The sequence below is a fragment of the Lolium rigidum genome, chromosome 2, assembly GCF_022539505.1.
Source record: "Lolium rigidum isolate FL_2022 chromosome 2, APGP_CSIRO_Lrig_0.1, whole genome shotgun sequence".
In the NCBI taxonomy this organism is placed as follows: Eukaryota; Viridiplantae; Streptophyta; class Magnoliopsida; order Poales; family Poaceae; genus Lolium; species Lolium rigidum.
In genome coordinates, this window is record NC_061509.1 from 12,028,483 (window position 1) to 12,041,348 (window position 12,866).

The 12,866-nt window shown below is 52.3% G+C and overlaps 1 protein-coding gene across 2 annotated transcripts; it reads right to left on the reverse strand.

Moving 5' to 3' along the window:
* Window positions 1–190: 190 nt before the first annotated feature.
* Window positions 191–11,143, reverse strand: LOC124691297 (GATA transcription factor 17-like). 2 transcript variants are annotated; one of them, XM_047224570.1, is made up of 7 exons: window positions 10,700–11,143; window positions 10,508–10,594; window positions 10,299–10,411; window positions 10,091–10,219; window positions 3,813–3,918; window positions 966–1,037; window positions 191–662 (listed from the first exon to the last, which is right to left on the reverse strand). In XM_047224570.1, exons 1-7 carry the CDS (start codon window positions 11,126–11,128, stop codon window positions 558–560), a joined length of 1,041 nt encoding a protein of 346 aa, XP_047080526.1. In that variant the 5' UTR covers window positions 11,129–11,143; the 3' UTR covers window positions 191–557. The 2 variants fall into 2 exon arrangements, with proteins under 2 accessions (XP_047080526.1, XP_047080525.1); XM_047224569.1 differs by having other exon boundaries at window positions 191–665.
* Window positions 11,144–12,866: the final 1,723 nt, after the last annotated feature.

Here is a 12,866-nt window from a genome sequence, read left to right on the forward strand (position 1 = left end):
TATGCTCCCAACAATATAGTGGTTAAATAGGATTACTTTCTTCGCGAGACCTTTTACTTTTTTAAAACCAGAAACCATGTTTAGGGGGAAACTAGTTCTCAAAAAACTCTGAATCCAAACAAGCCATAGTTGTTAACGGAAATGGCAAAGCTAGGGCAGGATCATAGTGGAACAAAAGGAAAAATAAGGGTAAGTTCGCACAAGGGCAAATGGCTCTTATTTTATTATCTAAGCCCTTAACTATAAGGGAACAAAAGGAAAATATGGGTATAACCATATTCATGTATAGTTAATAAAGAAAATCTTGTCGTCGGGTCATTTGTCTAACAGGCGCAGTATCATCTCATACGATTTTAAAACAGCAAAGCAACCATACAGTAGAGGATGTCGCTGTTGCTAACAGTGTCATCTGTGAAAGATTCAAATGTCTGACCTATATACTATTATCTACACATGCAGCAAGAAAGTAAGCTCATCAGTACGTCCATAATGTGCCATATGGCAAAGCCTCCAGTTTTTATGCAGCGTCCTCCTCGGAAGAATCCATCACCTGACGGCTATGAATCATGGCCATTGGCATCAGGAGCAGGAGCAGGAGTTGGTGGTGGTGCTTCTAGTGCGAGAGTTTCCTGCTCGGAGATTGGTGCTCCCGCGGTTCCATTCTGCTGCAGGGTACGACATTTAGTGTCAAGTAAGATAACTGAACTGGCCAAAAATCAAGAAAGAGACTCCTTATTGTAAGAAAAATCTGAACATATAAATTGTGTACTTCGAAAAAAAGAAAGCTTAGCACTATAATTCCAATAGGAACATGTATATTTGTTGTAGTTTCATGTAAATATTTACGCTAGGAACTCCTATCAGTTCACAAAACGGTATATGCACAACTCCAATTTCAGGTTCTGTGTATCAACTCTGATAATGCAGGTTGTCAATCTAATGGAAGCAGAGAATCGGTGACTTACAGCGTCATTGGTTGCTGCTGGCACTACTTGCAAAGGCACATGAGGACTTCTCGTGACATCTCTCAAGAAACCCTAGGAAGGTCAAACACGTTGGAGAAGATGCATTAACATCACAATATCAATATTACAAAGTCAGGCATGAGGTGCGCTAAAATTGTGAGGATTTTTGCAGTATGACATCATGTAGCTCAAGTAGTAATCGTGAAAAAATGGCATATATAAAACAGCATAATGTGAATCTGACAACCCTCCCCTTTCTGAAAGATAAATACAACGACACTCCTATGCAAGGTAGGGATTTCAAACTTCAAAAGTTCAAAACACAACTATTAGGCAGACGAAAGGTTTTCGGGGGTATAAAAATTTCATGATTATATATGACTTGGTTTCGAGATCTTATGGGTTTCAACTCTAGCCTACCCCAACTTGTTTGGGACTGAAAGGCTTGGTTGTTGTTGTTGTTGTTGTTGTATATATATACTCAGTGCTTCAAGATGGGAAGTACAGGTGGGATAACATCAGAGATGTATTATCAGTTCTTTACTTAATTTTTCTTCAAAAAATCCTTCAAAAATGCTCTCTACAGCTCAAATTATAAACCAGATTAGACAACAACAACCAACAACAACAACCAAGCCTTTCAGTCCCAAACAAGTTGGGGTAGGCTAGAGTTGAAACCCATAAGATCTCGAAACCAAGTCATGGTTCCGGAACGTGGATAGCTAACTTCCACGCACCCCTATCCATGGCTAAATCTTTGTCGATATTCCAAACCTTCAGGTCTCTCTTAACGGACTCCTCCCATGTCAAGTTTGGTCTACCACGACCCCTCTTAACATTCTCATCACGCTTTATCCGTCCGCTATGCACCGGCGCTTCCGGAGGCCTCCGTTGGATATGTCCATACCATCCGAGACGATGTTGGACCAGCTTCTCTTCAATCGGTGCTACCCCAACTCTCTCCCGTATATCGTCATTCCGTACCCGATCCTTTCTTGTGTGGCCACATATCCATCTCAACATGCGCATCTCTGCTACACTTAACTCGTTGGATATGTCGTCTCTTCGTTGGCCAACACTCGGCGCCATACAACATCGCAGGTCGGATAGCTGTCCTATAAAACCTGCCTTTTAGCTTTTGTGGCACTCTCTTGTCACGAGTACGCCCGAAGCTTGGCGCCACTTCATCCAACCAGCCTTGATTCGGTGGCCCACATCTTCATCGATATCGCCATCCTTCCGCAACATGGACCCCAAATATCGAAAAGTGTCTCTCTCCGGTACCACCCGCCCATCAAGGCTAACCTCTCCCTCCTCGTGCCTAGTAGAACCGAAACCGCACCTCATGTATTCAGTTTTAGTTCTACTAAGCCTAAAACCTTTCGATTCGAGAGTTCGCCTCCACAACTCTAACTTTCTATTAACCCCCGTTCGGCTATCATCGACTAGCACCACATCATCCGCAAAGAGCATACACCATGGGATGTCTCCTTGTATATCCCTTGTGACCTCATCCATCACCAAATCAAAAAGATAAGGGCTCAAAGCTGACCCTTGGTGTAGCCCTATTCTAATTGGAAAGTCATCAGTGTCGCCATCGCTTGTTCGAACACTTGTCACAACATTATCATACATATCCTTAATGAGGGTAATGTACTTTATTGGGACTTTGTGTTTCTCCAAGGCCCACCACATGACATTCCGAGGTATCTTATCATAGGCCTTCTCCAAATCAATGAACACCATATGAAGGTCCTTCTTTTGCTCCCCGTATCTCTCCATCAGTCCGTCGTACCAAGAAGATGGCTTCCATGGTAGACCTCCCGTGCATGAAACCAAATTGGTTTTTGGTCACGCTTGTCAACCTTCTTAAGCGGTGCTCAATGACTCTCTCCCATAGCTTCATAGTATGGCTCATCGGCTTGATTCCACGGTAATTAGTACAACTTTGAACATCCCCCTTGTTCTTGAAGATTGGTACTAAAATACTCCGCCTCCATTCTTCGGGCATCTTGTTTGACCGAAAAATGAGGTTGAAAAGCTTCGTTAGCCATACTATCGCTACGTCCCCAAGGCCTCTCCACGCCTCGATGGGGATACCATCAGGACCCATCGCCTTGCCGCCTTTCATCCTCCTTAACGCCTCCTTAACCTCGGACTCCGGATACGTCGCACAAAGCACATGCTCGGTATCATCAAAGGAGTCGTCTAGCTCAATGGTAGAGCTCTCGGCCTCTCCATTGTAAAGGTTGTCAAAGTACTCCCGCCATCTACGCTTGATCGCCTCATCCTTCACAAGAAGCCGATCATCTCCGTCCTTGATGCATTTGACTTCGTTGACATCCCTCGTCTTCCTCTCCCTAAACTTGGCCATCTTATAGATGTCCCTTTCGCCTTCCTTCGTGTTTAAACGTTGGTAGAGGTCCTCATACGCCCGACCCCTTGCTTCACTCACCGCCCGCTTTGCAGCCTTCTTCGCCACCTTATACTTCTCCATGTTAGCTTCTTGTGAGCTGGAAACAAATTACTAACAACATGTAGCTTATCACTTGGCATATGAGGAAAGACAACAAACACACTGTTGCCTATAAGCGATAATAAAGCCAAAAAACAAGTTACATGGTGTCAGAGCATTAGCATCTAACATAACAGATCATACCGAAGAATATTTTGTAACAGACAGGCTCTAGACAACTAAGAGATAGCCTCATATTATTAATGTTAAAGGGGACAAGGCTTCTTTACTATATAATATAGGCTGTGCAACAACACAACCTGCTACCGATATTGGTACGAGCACTAAGATCTAGAAACATACTAACACAATACCATCAAGCATTTAATTACCTTGTTTGCCCACATTAGTCCACATGCATTGCACAAAGTCTTTGTTCCATTCGGTCCTTTACGCATCATAGGTGTCAATGTTGAACTAATACCACAATGCTGACATCTGAAAGAATTGGAAGAACTGTTAACCATTTTGTATTCTGAAGCGAGTTGTAGCATCAAGTAAATAGTGATGTATAAAAAAAAGTGTGCAGGAAGCATCTACTATCATTCAATGATCAGAAGCACTTCCAACAATACCAACTAATTTTTCGACAAGCAACAATCAACTAGCAAGAAAGGATGAGATACAAGTGTTAGACTTAGTTGATGAATAAGTCATTGTATTCTGGTCTTTGTGGAGTTGCTGCAGCACACACATGTTCCTGTGGACTGCAGCACACACACATGGTCCTTTGTGAAGGACAGGTGGTTAGGATAGGATAGCATCAAGGACTGCTTTTTAGAGGCATCAAGGACTGGCAGTTAGCATCTTTAGGACTGGCAGTTAGCATCTTTAGACTAGCATATTCTGGCTGGCTAGCAGCTATAAATCTGTAGCCCCGTGCCCTCAGTTTGGCATGGCATTGTGTGAGATGTGTGTGAAATAAACCAACGAAAATTGCCCCAACTCTCCTAGTGTCATCCTCTTCTTCATGAAAGTGAGGCTAGAGATACTATCAAGTGGTATCAGAGCAAGGTTGTCTTGCAGCCTGAGCATCTCCTGCTCCTCCCCTTCACAGGGAAGGGAGCAGCCCCAACCAGTAGCAGCCTCAACTGCCCCTGGTTACTTCCTCCGTCCGGGTTGTCGAGCAGCAGCTCGTCGGAAGCAGCGCTCAGCCCCCCAGCAGCGAGCCATGTCCGACGGCCACTCTCAGCACACGGCTACCTCCAGCACGCGGCGTCGGCAGGAGGCCGATCGCGCCGCGGCAGAGGAGCGTGAACGAGTGGCCGCGGCAGCCGCTGCGGCGAAAGCAAGGGCATCGAGGCTGGCAGCGGCGGAGCTGGCAGCAGCCAGAGCGGAGGTAGAAGCAGCAGAAGCAGCGGAGGCAGCACGTGCAGCGGCGGCGGAGGTCGAGGTGCTGCGTGGCAGCACCAACGGCTCCGTTTCTGCTGATGGCAGCGTCGACGCAGCGGCGCCGCAGGCGGCGCAGCGGGCGGCGCAGTGGGCAGCCGAGCACGCCCGCGCACCTCGGGATGGCGCTCCCAGAGGAGGCGCGCACGGCGGTGGCGGCTGGGATGACCAAGACCGCGGCCTCTACGGAGTCCGGACGGTGGTCAGGGATGTTGGTCCCGGTGTTGGGTGGCCTACCCTCACCAAAACCAACTACGTCGAGTGGGCCGCGATCATGAAGATCGGGCTCCGTGTGCGGCACATGTGGGAGGCGGTCCACGACGGCGACGTCGACCACCATGAGGATCGACGGCGCCGGACGCCCTCATCGCCGCAGTCCCAGCCGAGATGCGGTTCTCGCTCTCCCACAAGCAGATCGCCAAGGAGGCTTGGGACGCCATCGCCGCGGCACGCATCGGCGGCCGACCGTGCTCTCAAGTCCACACCGCGAGCACTCCGCAAGGAGTGGGAGAACCTGGCCTTCAAGCCAGGTGAGGACGTTGATGACTTTGCTCTCCGTCTTAACACTCTACTGCAGAAGATGGTGCAGTTCGGCGATGACGCTTACGACGAGGAGAGAGCTGTGGAGAAGCTCTTTCGCTGCGTCCCCGAGAAGTACAAGCAGATGGCTCGCTCGATTGAGTCCCTGCTGGACCTCTCCACCATGACGATCGAGGAGGCGATAGGTCGCCTCAAGGTCGTCGACACCGACGAGCCACAGTCTTCGTCGGGGCCCATCACCACCGGCGGGAAGCTGCTCCTCACTCGGGAGCAGTGGGATGCTGGCCATGGTGACAGGAAGAAGGGGGAGCCTTCTTCCTCGACAGGCGGCCGCAAGCGCGGCAAGCCACGCAAGGCGCGGAAGGATGGCCGTGCCAAGGCGCAAGGTGATGCCGGCAAGCCCAAGCCGGCAAAGGACGACGCCTGCCACAACTGCGGCAAGCTTGGTCACTGGGCCAACGAGTGCCGACAGCCACGACGTGGCCAAGCCCACGTCGCACAGGCGGGGGAGGAGCCAGCTCGTTCATGGCGCATGCCGGCATCGAGCTGTCTCCAGCGGCACCGACCGCAGCGGCTCTCCATCGTACCACTCTCCTCCACCTTGACGAGCCGAAAGCACACGCCCTTCTCGGCGATTGCTCCGGCAACGACAAGGCTGGCGGGTGGTGCCTCGACACCGGCGCCACCCACCACATGACCGGCCGACGGGAGTTCTTCGCCGAGCTCGACTCCGACGTGCGAGGCTCCGTCAAGTTTGGGGATGCCTCCGCCGTGGAGATCAAGGGCGTTGGCTCCGTCATCTTCGCCGCCAAGACTGGAGAGCACCGGCTGCTCACCGGTGTCTACTACATCCCCGCGCTGAGGAACTCCATCATCAGCCTGGGACAGCTGGATGAGAACGGCTCCCGCGTGCTGATCGAGAGCGGAGTTCGCGCATCCGGGATCGCCACCGGCGCTCGCTTGCCAAGGTAACCGGAGGCACAAATCGCCTCTATGTTCTTGATGTGCGGGTGGCACAACCCCTTTGTCTCGCTGCTCGTCGGGAGGACGAGGCGTGGCAGTGGCACGAGCGCTTCGGGCACCTTCACTTCGAGGCCCTGAAGCGGCTCAGTACCACGGAGATGGTGCGAGGCATGCCGTGCCTTGACCATGTGGAGCAGTTCTGCGACGTCTGCGTCTTGACGAAGCAGAGACGACTCCCCTTTCCCCGGCGAGGCGAGCTTCGAGCCAAGGAGAAGCTCGAGCTCGTGCACGGGGACTTGTGTGGCCCGGTGACACCGGCCACACCGAGAGGACGACGCTACTTCCTGCTGCTCGTGGATGACCTCTCCCGCTACATGTGGGTGGTGCTCCTCGGCAGCAAGGGAGAGGCAGCGGACGCCATCGAGCGCTCGCGAGTTGCCGCGGAGGCGGAGTGCGGCCGCAAGCCGCGCGTGCCTTGCGTACCGACAACGGCGGCGAACTCACGGCCGACCGGACTCGCGTCGCATCGCGCCGATGAAGGCATCCGGCGCCACTACTCCGCGCCTTACGGCCCGCAGCGCGAACGGCGTCGTCGAGCGGCGCAACCGGACGGTTGTGGGGATGGCTCGGGCCCTCCCCGCGAGCAGAGGTGCCGGCTGTCTTCTCGGGGAGAGGCGGTGCCGACGGCCGTCTACATCCTCAACCGCTCGCCTACTAAGGCCCTCGACGGCGGGACGCCGTATGAGGCCCGGCATGGGCGAAAGCCGGCGAGTCTCCCACCCGCGGGTCTTTGGCTGCCTCGCATTCGCCAAGGAGCTCGGCCACATCGGCAAGCTCGACGACGGGAGCACTCCGGGAGTGTTCATTGGCTACTCGGAGGGCTCGAAGGCCTACCGCATCCTCGACCCCAAGACACGGCCGTGTGCGCACGTCGCGAGACGTCGTGTTCAATGAAGGGCGAGGATGGGCATGGGGCAAGGCGGTGGAGGACAGCTCGACTCCGACGTATGACGACTTCATTGTCGAGTACGTCCCCTTCGAGGCAGCTGGGGGAGTAGGCAGCTCTCCTTCAACAAGCTCGCCTACCTCGGTCCCCAAGTCTCCATCGACCCCGGTGGTTGCTACACCACCACAGCCGGCGTCACCACGTACTCCAGCACCGGCAGTCACTCCTCCGGGCACGTCTACACCGGCTCATGTTGAGCACAGCCCGGTGGAGTTCGCTTCCCCGCTCTCTCACGACGGGGAGCGCATCGACGCGTATCATGGCGGCGAGCCGCTGCGGTACCGTACGATGGAGAACCTTCTCGGCGACCAGCCGGTGCCGGGACAGTGCCACGCGACCCGGAGGCGCAGCCTGCAGCTTGCACGTGACGACGGCGAGCCTCGGTCCCTTGCGGAGGCCGAGAGAGACGCGGCATGGCGCGCTGCCATGCGGTTGGAGATGGATGCGGTCGAGAAGAACCGCACTCGGCAGCTTGCTGACCTCCCTCGTGGTCACCGCGCGATCACCCTCAAATGGGTGTTCAAGCTAAAGAGGGACGAAGCCGGCGCCATCGTCAAGCACAAGGCTCGCTTGGTGGCACGAGGCTTCTTGCAGCAAGAGGGGGTCGACTTCGACGACGCCTTCGCTCCCGTGGCACGGATGGAGTCCGTGCGACTCCTCCTTGCGCTCGCTGCCCAGGAGGGCTGGAGCGTCCATCACATGGATGTCAAGTCTGCCTTCCTCAATGGCGACTTGAAGGAGGAGGTCTACGTGCGGCGGCCGCCGGGATTTGCGATTCCGGGCCAGGAGGGCAAGGTACTCCGCCTGTGCAAGGCTCTATATGGCTTGCGACAGGCACCACGGGCGTGGAATGCCAAGCTGGATTCCACGCTGAAGGCAATGGGCTTCGAGCAAAGCCCGCACGGGGGGCCGTCTACCAACGGGGGAGTGGAGGAAACACCTTGTTGGTCGGCGTCTATGTCGACGACTTGGTGATCACCGACATCAAGGATGCAGAGGTGGCGGCGTTCAAGGAAGAGATGAAGGCCACCTTCCGGATGAGTGATCCGGGGCTCCTCTCCTTCTATCCGGGGATCGAGGTGCACCGGGACCACTCCGGGATCACGCTTCGGCGGACCGCCTACGCCAAGCGCATCGTTGAGCTAGCTGGGCTCACCGGATGCAACCCAGCCCTTACTCCGATGGAGGAGAGGCTGAAATTGAGCCGCGACAGCACGACGGAGGAAGTGGATGCCACACACTACCGGCGTCTTGTGGGGAGCCTTCGCTACCTCGCCCACACACGGCCGGACCTGGCCTTCTCCGTCGGCTACGTTAGTCGTTTCATGGAGCGACCGACGACGGAGCACCGCGCAGTCGTGAAGAGGATCATCCGCTACATTGCGGGGACTCTCGACCATGGCCTCTACTACCTTAGGTGTCCCGGGGCGGCGCACTTCGTCGGGTACGGCGACGGCGACCACGCCGGCGACATCGACACCGAGCAAGAGCACGAGCGGGATCCTCGTCTTCCTCGGCAAGTGCCTCGTGAGCCGGCGGTCGGTTAAGCGGCGAGTGGTGGCCATGTCCAGCCTGTGAGGCCGAGTACATAGCAGCCTCCACCGCTTGCACTCGGGCGCTCCGGCTCGCTCGACCGCTTGGTGATCTCCTTGGTCGAGACACTAGACCAGTGCAGCTCTTGGTGGACAGCAAGTCTGCTCTGGCCCTGGCCAAAAACCCCGTTTTTCATGAACGGAGCAAGCACATTCGGTTGAGGTATCACTTCATCCGAGACTGCTTGGAGGAAGGGAGCATCAAGGCAAGCTACGTCCACACCACGGATCAACTCGCGGATCTGCTCACCAAGCCTCTTGGGAGGGTCAAGTTCCTCGAGCTCTGCTCCCGGATCGGGATGGCTCAGCGCTCCCGCAAGACGGCGTACAAGACTTAGGGGGAGAATGATGAATAAGTCATTGTATTCTGGTCTTTGTGGAGTTGCTGCAGCACACACATGTTCCTGTGGACTGCAGCACACACACATGGTCCTTTGTGAAGGACAGGTGGTTAGGATAGGATAGCATCAAGGACTGCTTTTTAGAGGCATCAAGGACTGGCAGTTAGCATCTTTAGGACTGGCAGTTAGCATCTTTAGACTAGCATATTCTGGCTGGCTAGCAGCTATAAATCTGTAGCCCCGTGCCCTCAGTTTGGCATGGCATTGTGTGAGATGTGTGTGAAATAAACCAACGAAAATTGCCCCAACTCTCCTAGTGTCATCCTCTTCTTCATGAAAGTGAGGCTAGAGATACTATCATTAGTAACAGCAAGCGATGCATGTCTTTAAGATTTGCATTTTGATTCACTGAATTCAGTTATATGTATCATGAGCTGGTGGAATAACCTTGTAGAGACACAAGAGTATGAGAGAGTGGCATGGGGCCAACGAGAAGCCAGGCAACTAACAACATTAGTCTATATCAGTAACAAAAGATTTAATTTCGTTTGTACATACCAACAGCAAACTCCTGGTTATCATAGGCAAATGGGATATCATACCAAAGCTAATTTCCAACAACACAAGGATCATTCACAATCTGTATAGAGCACTTGCTTGTATGCAAATATCATCCTTCCCTCCTTCTTAAGTTATAGAATCAAGATAAAGCAATTTCAAGCACCTATATATACACTAGTAGAGAGTATCAAACATAGTACAGCAGTTTGCAGACTTACACAGAAGCAGATTGAGGCCGATCTTCCACTGCACCCCAATTTGTTGAACCATCTGAATTAGTCACACCAGATGTGCCTTCTTCGGCCTTTGCTTTTGACGATGTAAACTGACCTTTATGGCGCTTCATCCTGCAAATGTGAAAGAAGCATCATAACACGGTATGCAAAGGGCGAAGCTGACTTGTATGTTTACCAAGCTAGCACTGACCTGTGTGCAACTTCCTTCCTAACAGAATACCGGATCTTCTTATCGAAGTTCCTCTCCTTGCGCTTTTCGCGGAACCTCATCAGTGATTCCATACGGTGTGAAAAATTAATGGCCTGTATCAGAGAATACACACGGTAGCATCAGCACCACATGATACGGAAGCTTCACAACGGATAAATGGCATAGCTCACGGAGAGAGAGGTGTAGACCTTTCTGTATGGCGAGGAAGACGACGGCCCCGGGATCGATCCTGGTGGGAGCTCCTTTCCTCCAAGCAGCAAGAGCACCGCTTGCACCTGCGGAGTTAACCAAATTCAAAGCAATCTAATTAAGCACATGGGGCGGGGTGGGCAAGAGACAGAAAAACGCAGGGGAGGGGTAAGAGGCGCGACGAGGCAAACCTTCTCGGCGGACACGTTCTCGAAGACGAACGCCTCGCCTTGGAACGACAGCGTGAGCGTTTGCGGCAGAGGTTGCTGCACGCCGGCCGTCGGAGCCATCGCCTCGTGCTGCCCCGCCGCCGCCGCCGCCGCTGCTGCCCCCTCCGCGTCCATGGAGACGGCCTCCCCGGTGCCATAGTCGTACCCATACTCGATCCCTTCCTCTCCCTCCTCCTCCTCCCCCTCTTCTTCTTCCTCCTCCTCGTCTTCCCCCTCCTCTTCGTGCTCGAGATGCGGCTCGTACTGCTCCATCGCCACCGGCTCCGGCTGCAGCTCGGCCATGGCCGCCGCAGCGGCCGCCTCCTCCTCCCCCACCGGCTGCTCCGGCGGGGGCCGCTCCGGGCCACGGCGGGGCTGGTATGGCTTGGTGGCGTCGTGGTGGCCGCTCATGGTGGGGGACGGGATCGGATCGGACGATGGGGGTGGAACCCTAGGAGGAGCCTCGGATCTATTTGCCGCAGTCTGTGGACGGTGACGCGCGTGTGGGTTATTGTGGCCGTTCGATTTGTACTACTTTTTCGCTGCTCTCTTTTCAACCGCACGCCAAGAATTCAGGGCATGACAGGTGGGGCATGAGATAATAATCGCAAAAAAGAAAAACAATTTCCCCTTTCTTTGAAGAAAGTCCATTTTTAACCCTCCAACTTTGGTAAGGGTTTAGTTATAGTCCTTGAAGTTCTATTTGGTCCAAAAGAGACATTGAACTTCCAAAATCGAGTTCGGATATTTCATGTCACCACCTTGTTGCGAAAAACCGCAGATTGATATAACCAAATTGAACCGGGCCAAACCCGTCTGTTCGGACCCATCTAAAATCCCCATCATGTGGTCAAAACCCCCAAATTTGCGGTCAGAATCTCTCTATCAATCGGTAGTTGGAGCAACCTCCTCGTTTTTCTCGCGGGTAAAGGGGGATTTCATTACTTATTAAGGGTCACATGATGCTCAAGTTCTAGCTCCCGAAGCTTGATATCAGCGTCTAAACCTACCCATATATTGGTTCGGCTTTCTGTTCCCGATTAACTAGCGAGATAGTGACTAACCCTAATATGTGACCTATCCATTTTTACAAATTTCCAAATTTTATCTCTACTACATAGGCGTTTAATCTCCAAAAATAGATGCACCACTCACCATCGGTCAAGATAGTGATGATGGACCGTCGTAACCAGCTGGGAATAATCTGTGCCGATGATGATTGGCAGCTGGCGATATTAGAGGGTTAACATTAGTCCTTCCAAACATGCTTGTATTTTTTCTTCCATCGCATCTTCACAGCTCAACAGAAACCGACATGTGATGTCTACGGGTGCTTCTATTCTTGTAGACAGTGTTGGGCCTCCAAGAGCAGAGGTTTGTAGAACAGCAGCAAGTTTCCCTTAAGTGGATCACCCAAGGTTTATCGAACTCAGGGAGGAAGAGGTCAAAGATATCCCTCTCAAGCAACCCCGTAATCACAAAGCAAGAAGTCTCTTGTGTCCCCAACACACCAAATACACTTGTCGGATGTATAGGTGCACTAGTTCGGCGAAGAGATAGTGAAATACAAGTAATATGGATGTATATGAGTGGTAATAGCAATCTGAATAAAATATGGCAGCGAGTAAACATGCAACGAACGATAAGTAAACGGTGTTTGCAGTATTGGAATCAAGGCCTAGGGATCATACTTTCACTAGTGGACACTCTCAACATTGATCGCATAATAAATAACTCTTTCTCATATGTGCTACATATACTCTTGTTTGATAATGAACATCATTCGTTGCGTAGGATTACACGAACCCTCAATGCCGGAGTTAACAAGCTCCACAACATTCGATATTCATGTTTAAGTAACCTTAGAGCATAATAGATCATTGCAAAATAAACCAAGAACTAACATAGCGCACGCACTTGTCCACATTACACTATGAAGGAGGAATAGATCACATCAATACTATCATAATGACAATTAACTCCACGATCTACAAGAGATCATGATCATAGCCTACGACAAGAACCACACGGTGCACACACTAATCACCTTTACACCAAGTAGGAGGAATAGACTACTTTAATAACATCACATGAGTAGCACACAACTAGTAGCGATACAAAGCTCATCATATGGATCTCAATCATGTAA

Coding starts and splice junctions, on each gene's coding strand:
- LOC124691297 (XM_047224569.1), bottom strand. CDS start 11,128: ATGAGCGGCCACCACGACGCCACCAAGCCATACCAGCCCCGCCGTGGC. Junction 3,919..10,090: donor CGGCCTCAATCTGCTTCTGT/GTAAGTCTGCAA, acceptor CAATTCTTTCAG/ATGTCAGCATTGTGGTATTA. Junction 1,038..3,812: donor GACTAATGTGGGCAAACAAG/GTAATTAAATGC, acceptor TGACCTTCCTAG/GGTTTCTTGAGAGATGTCAC.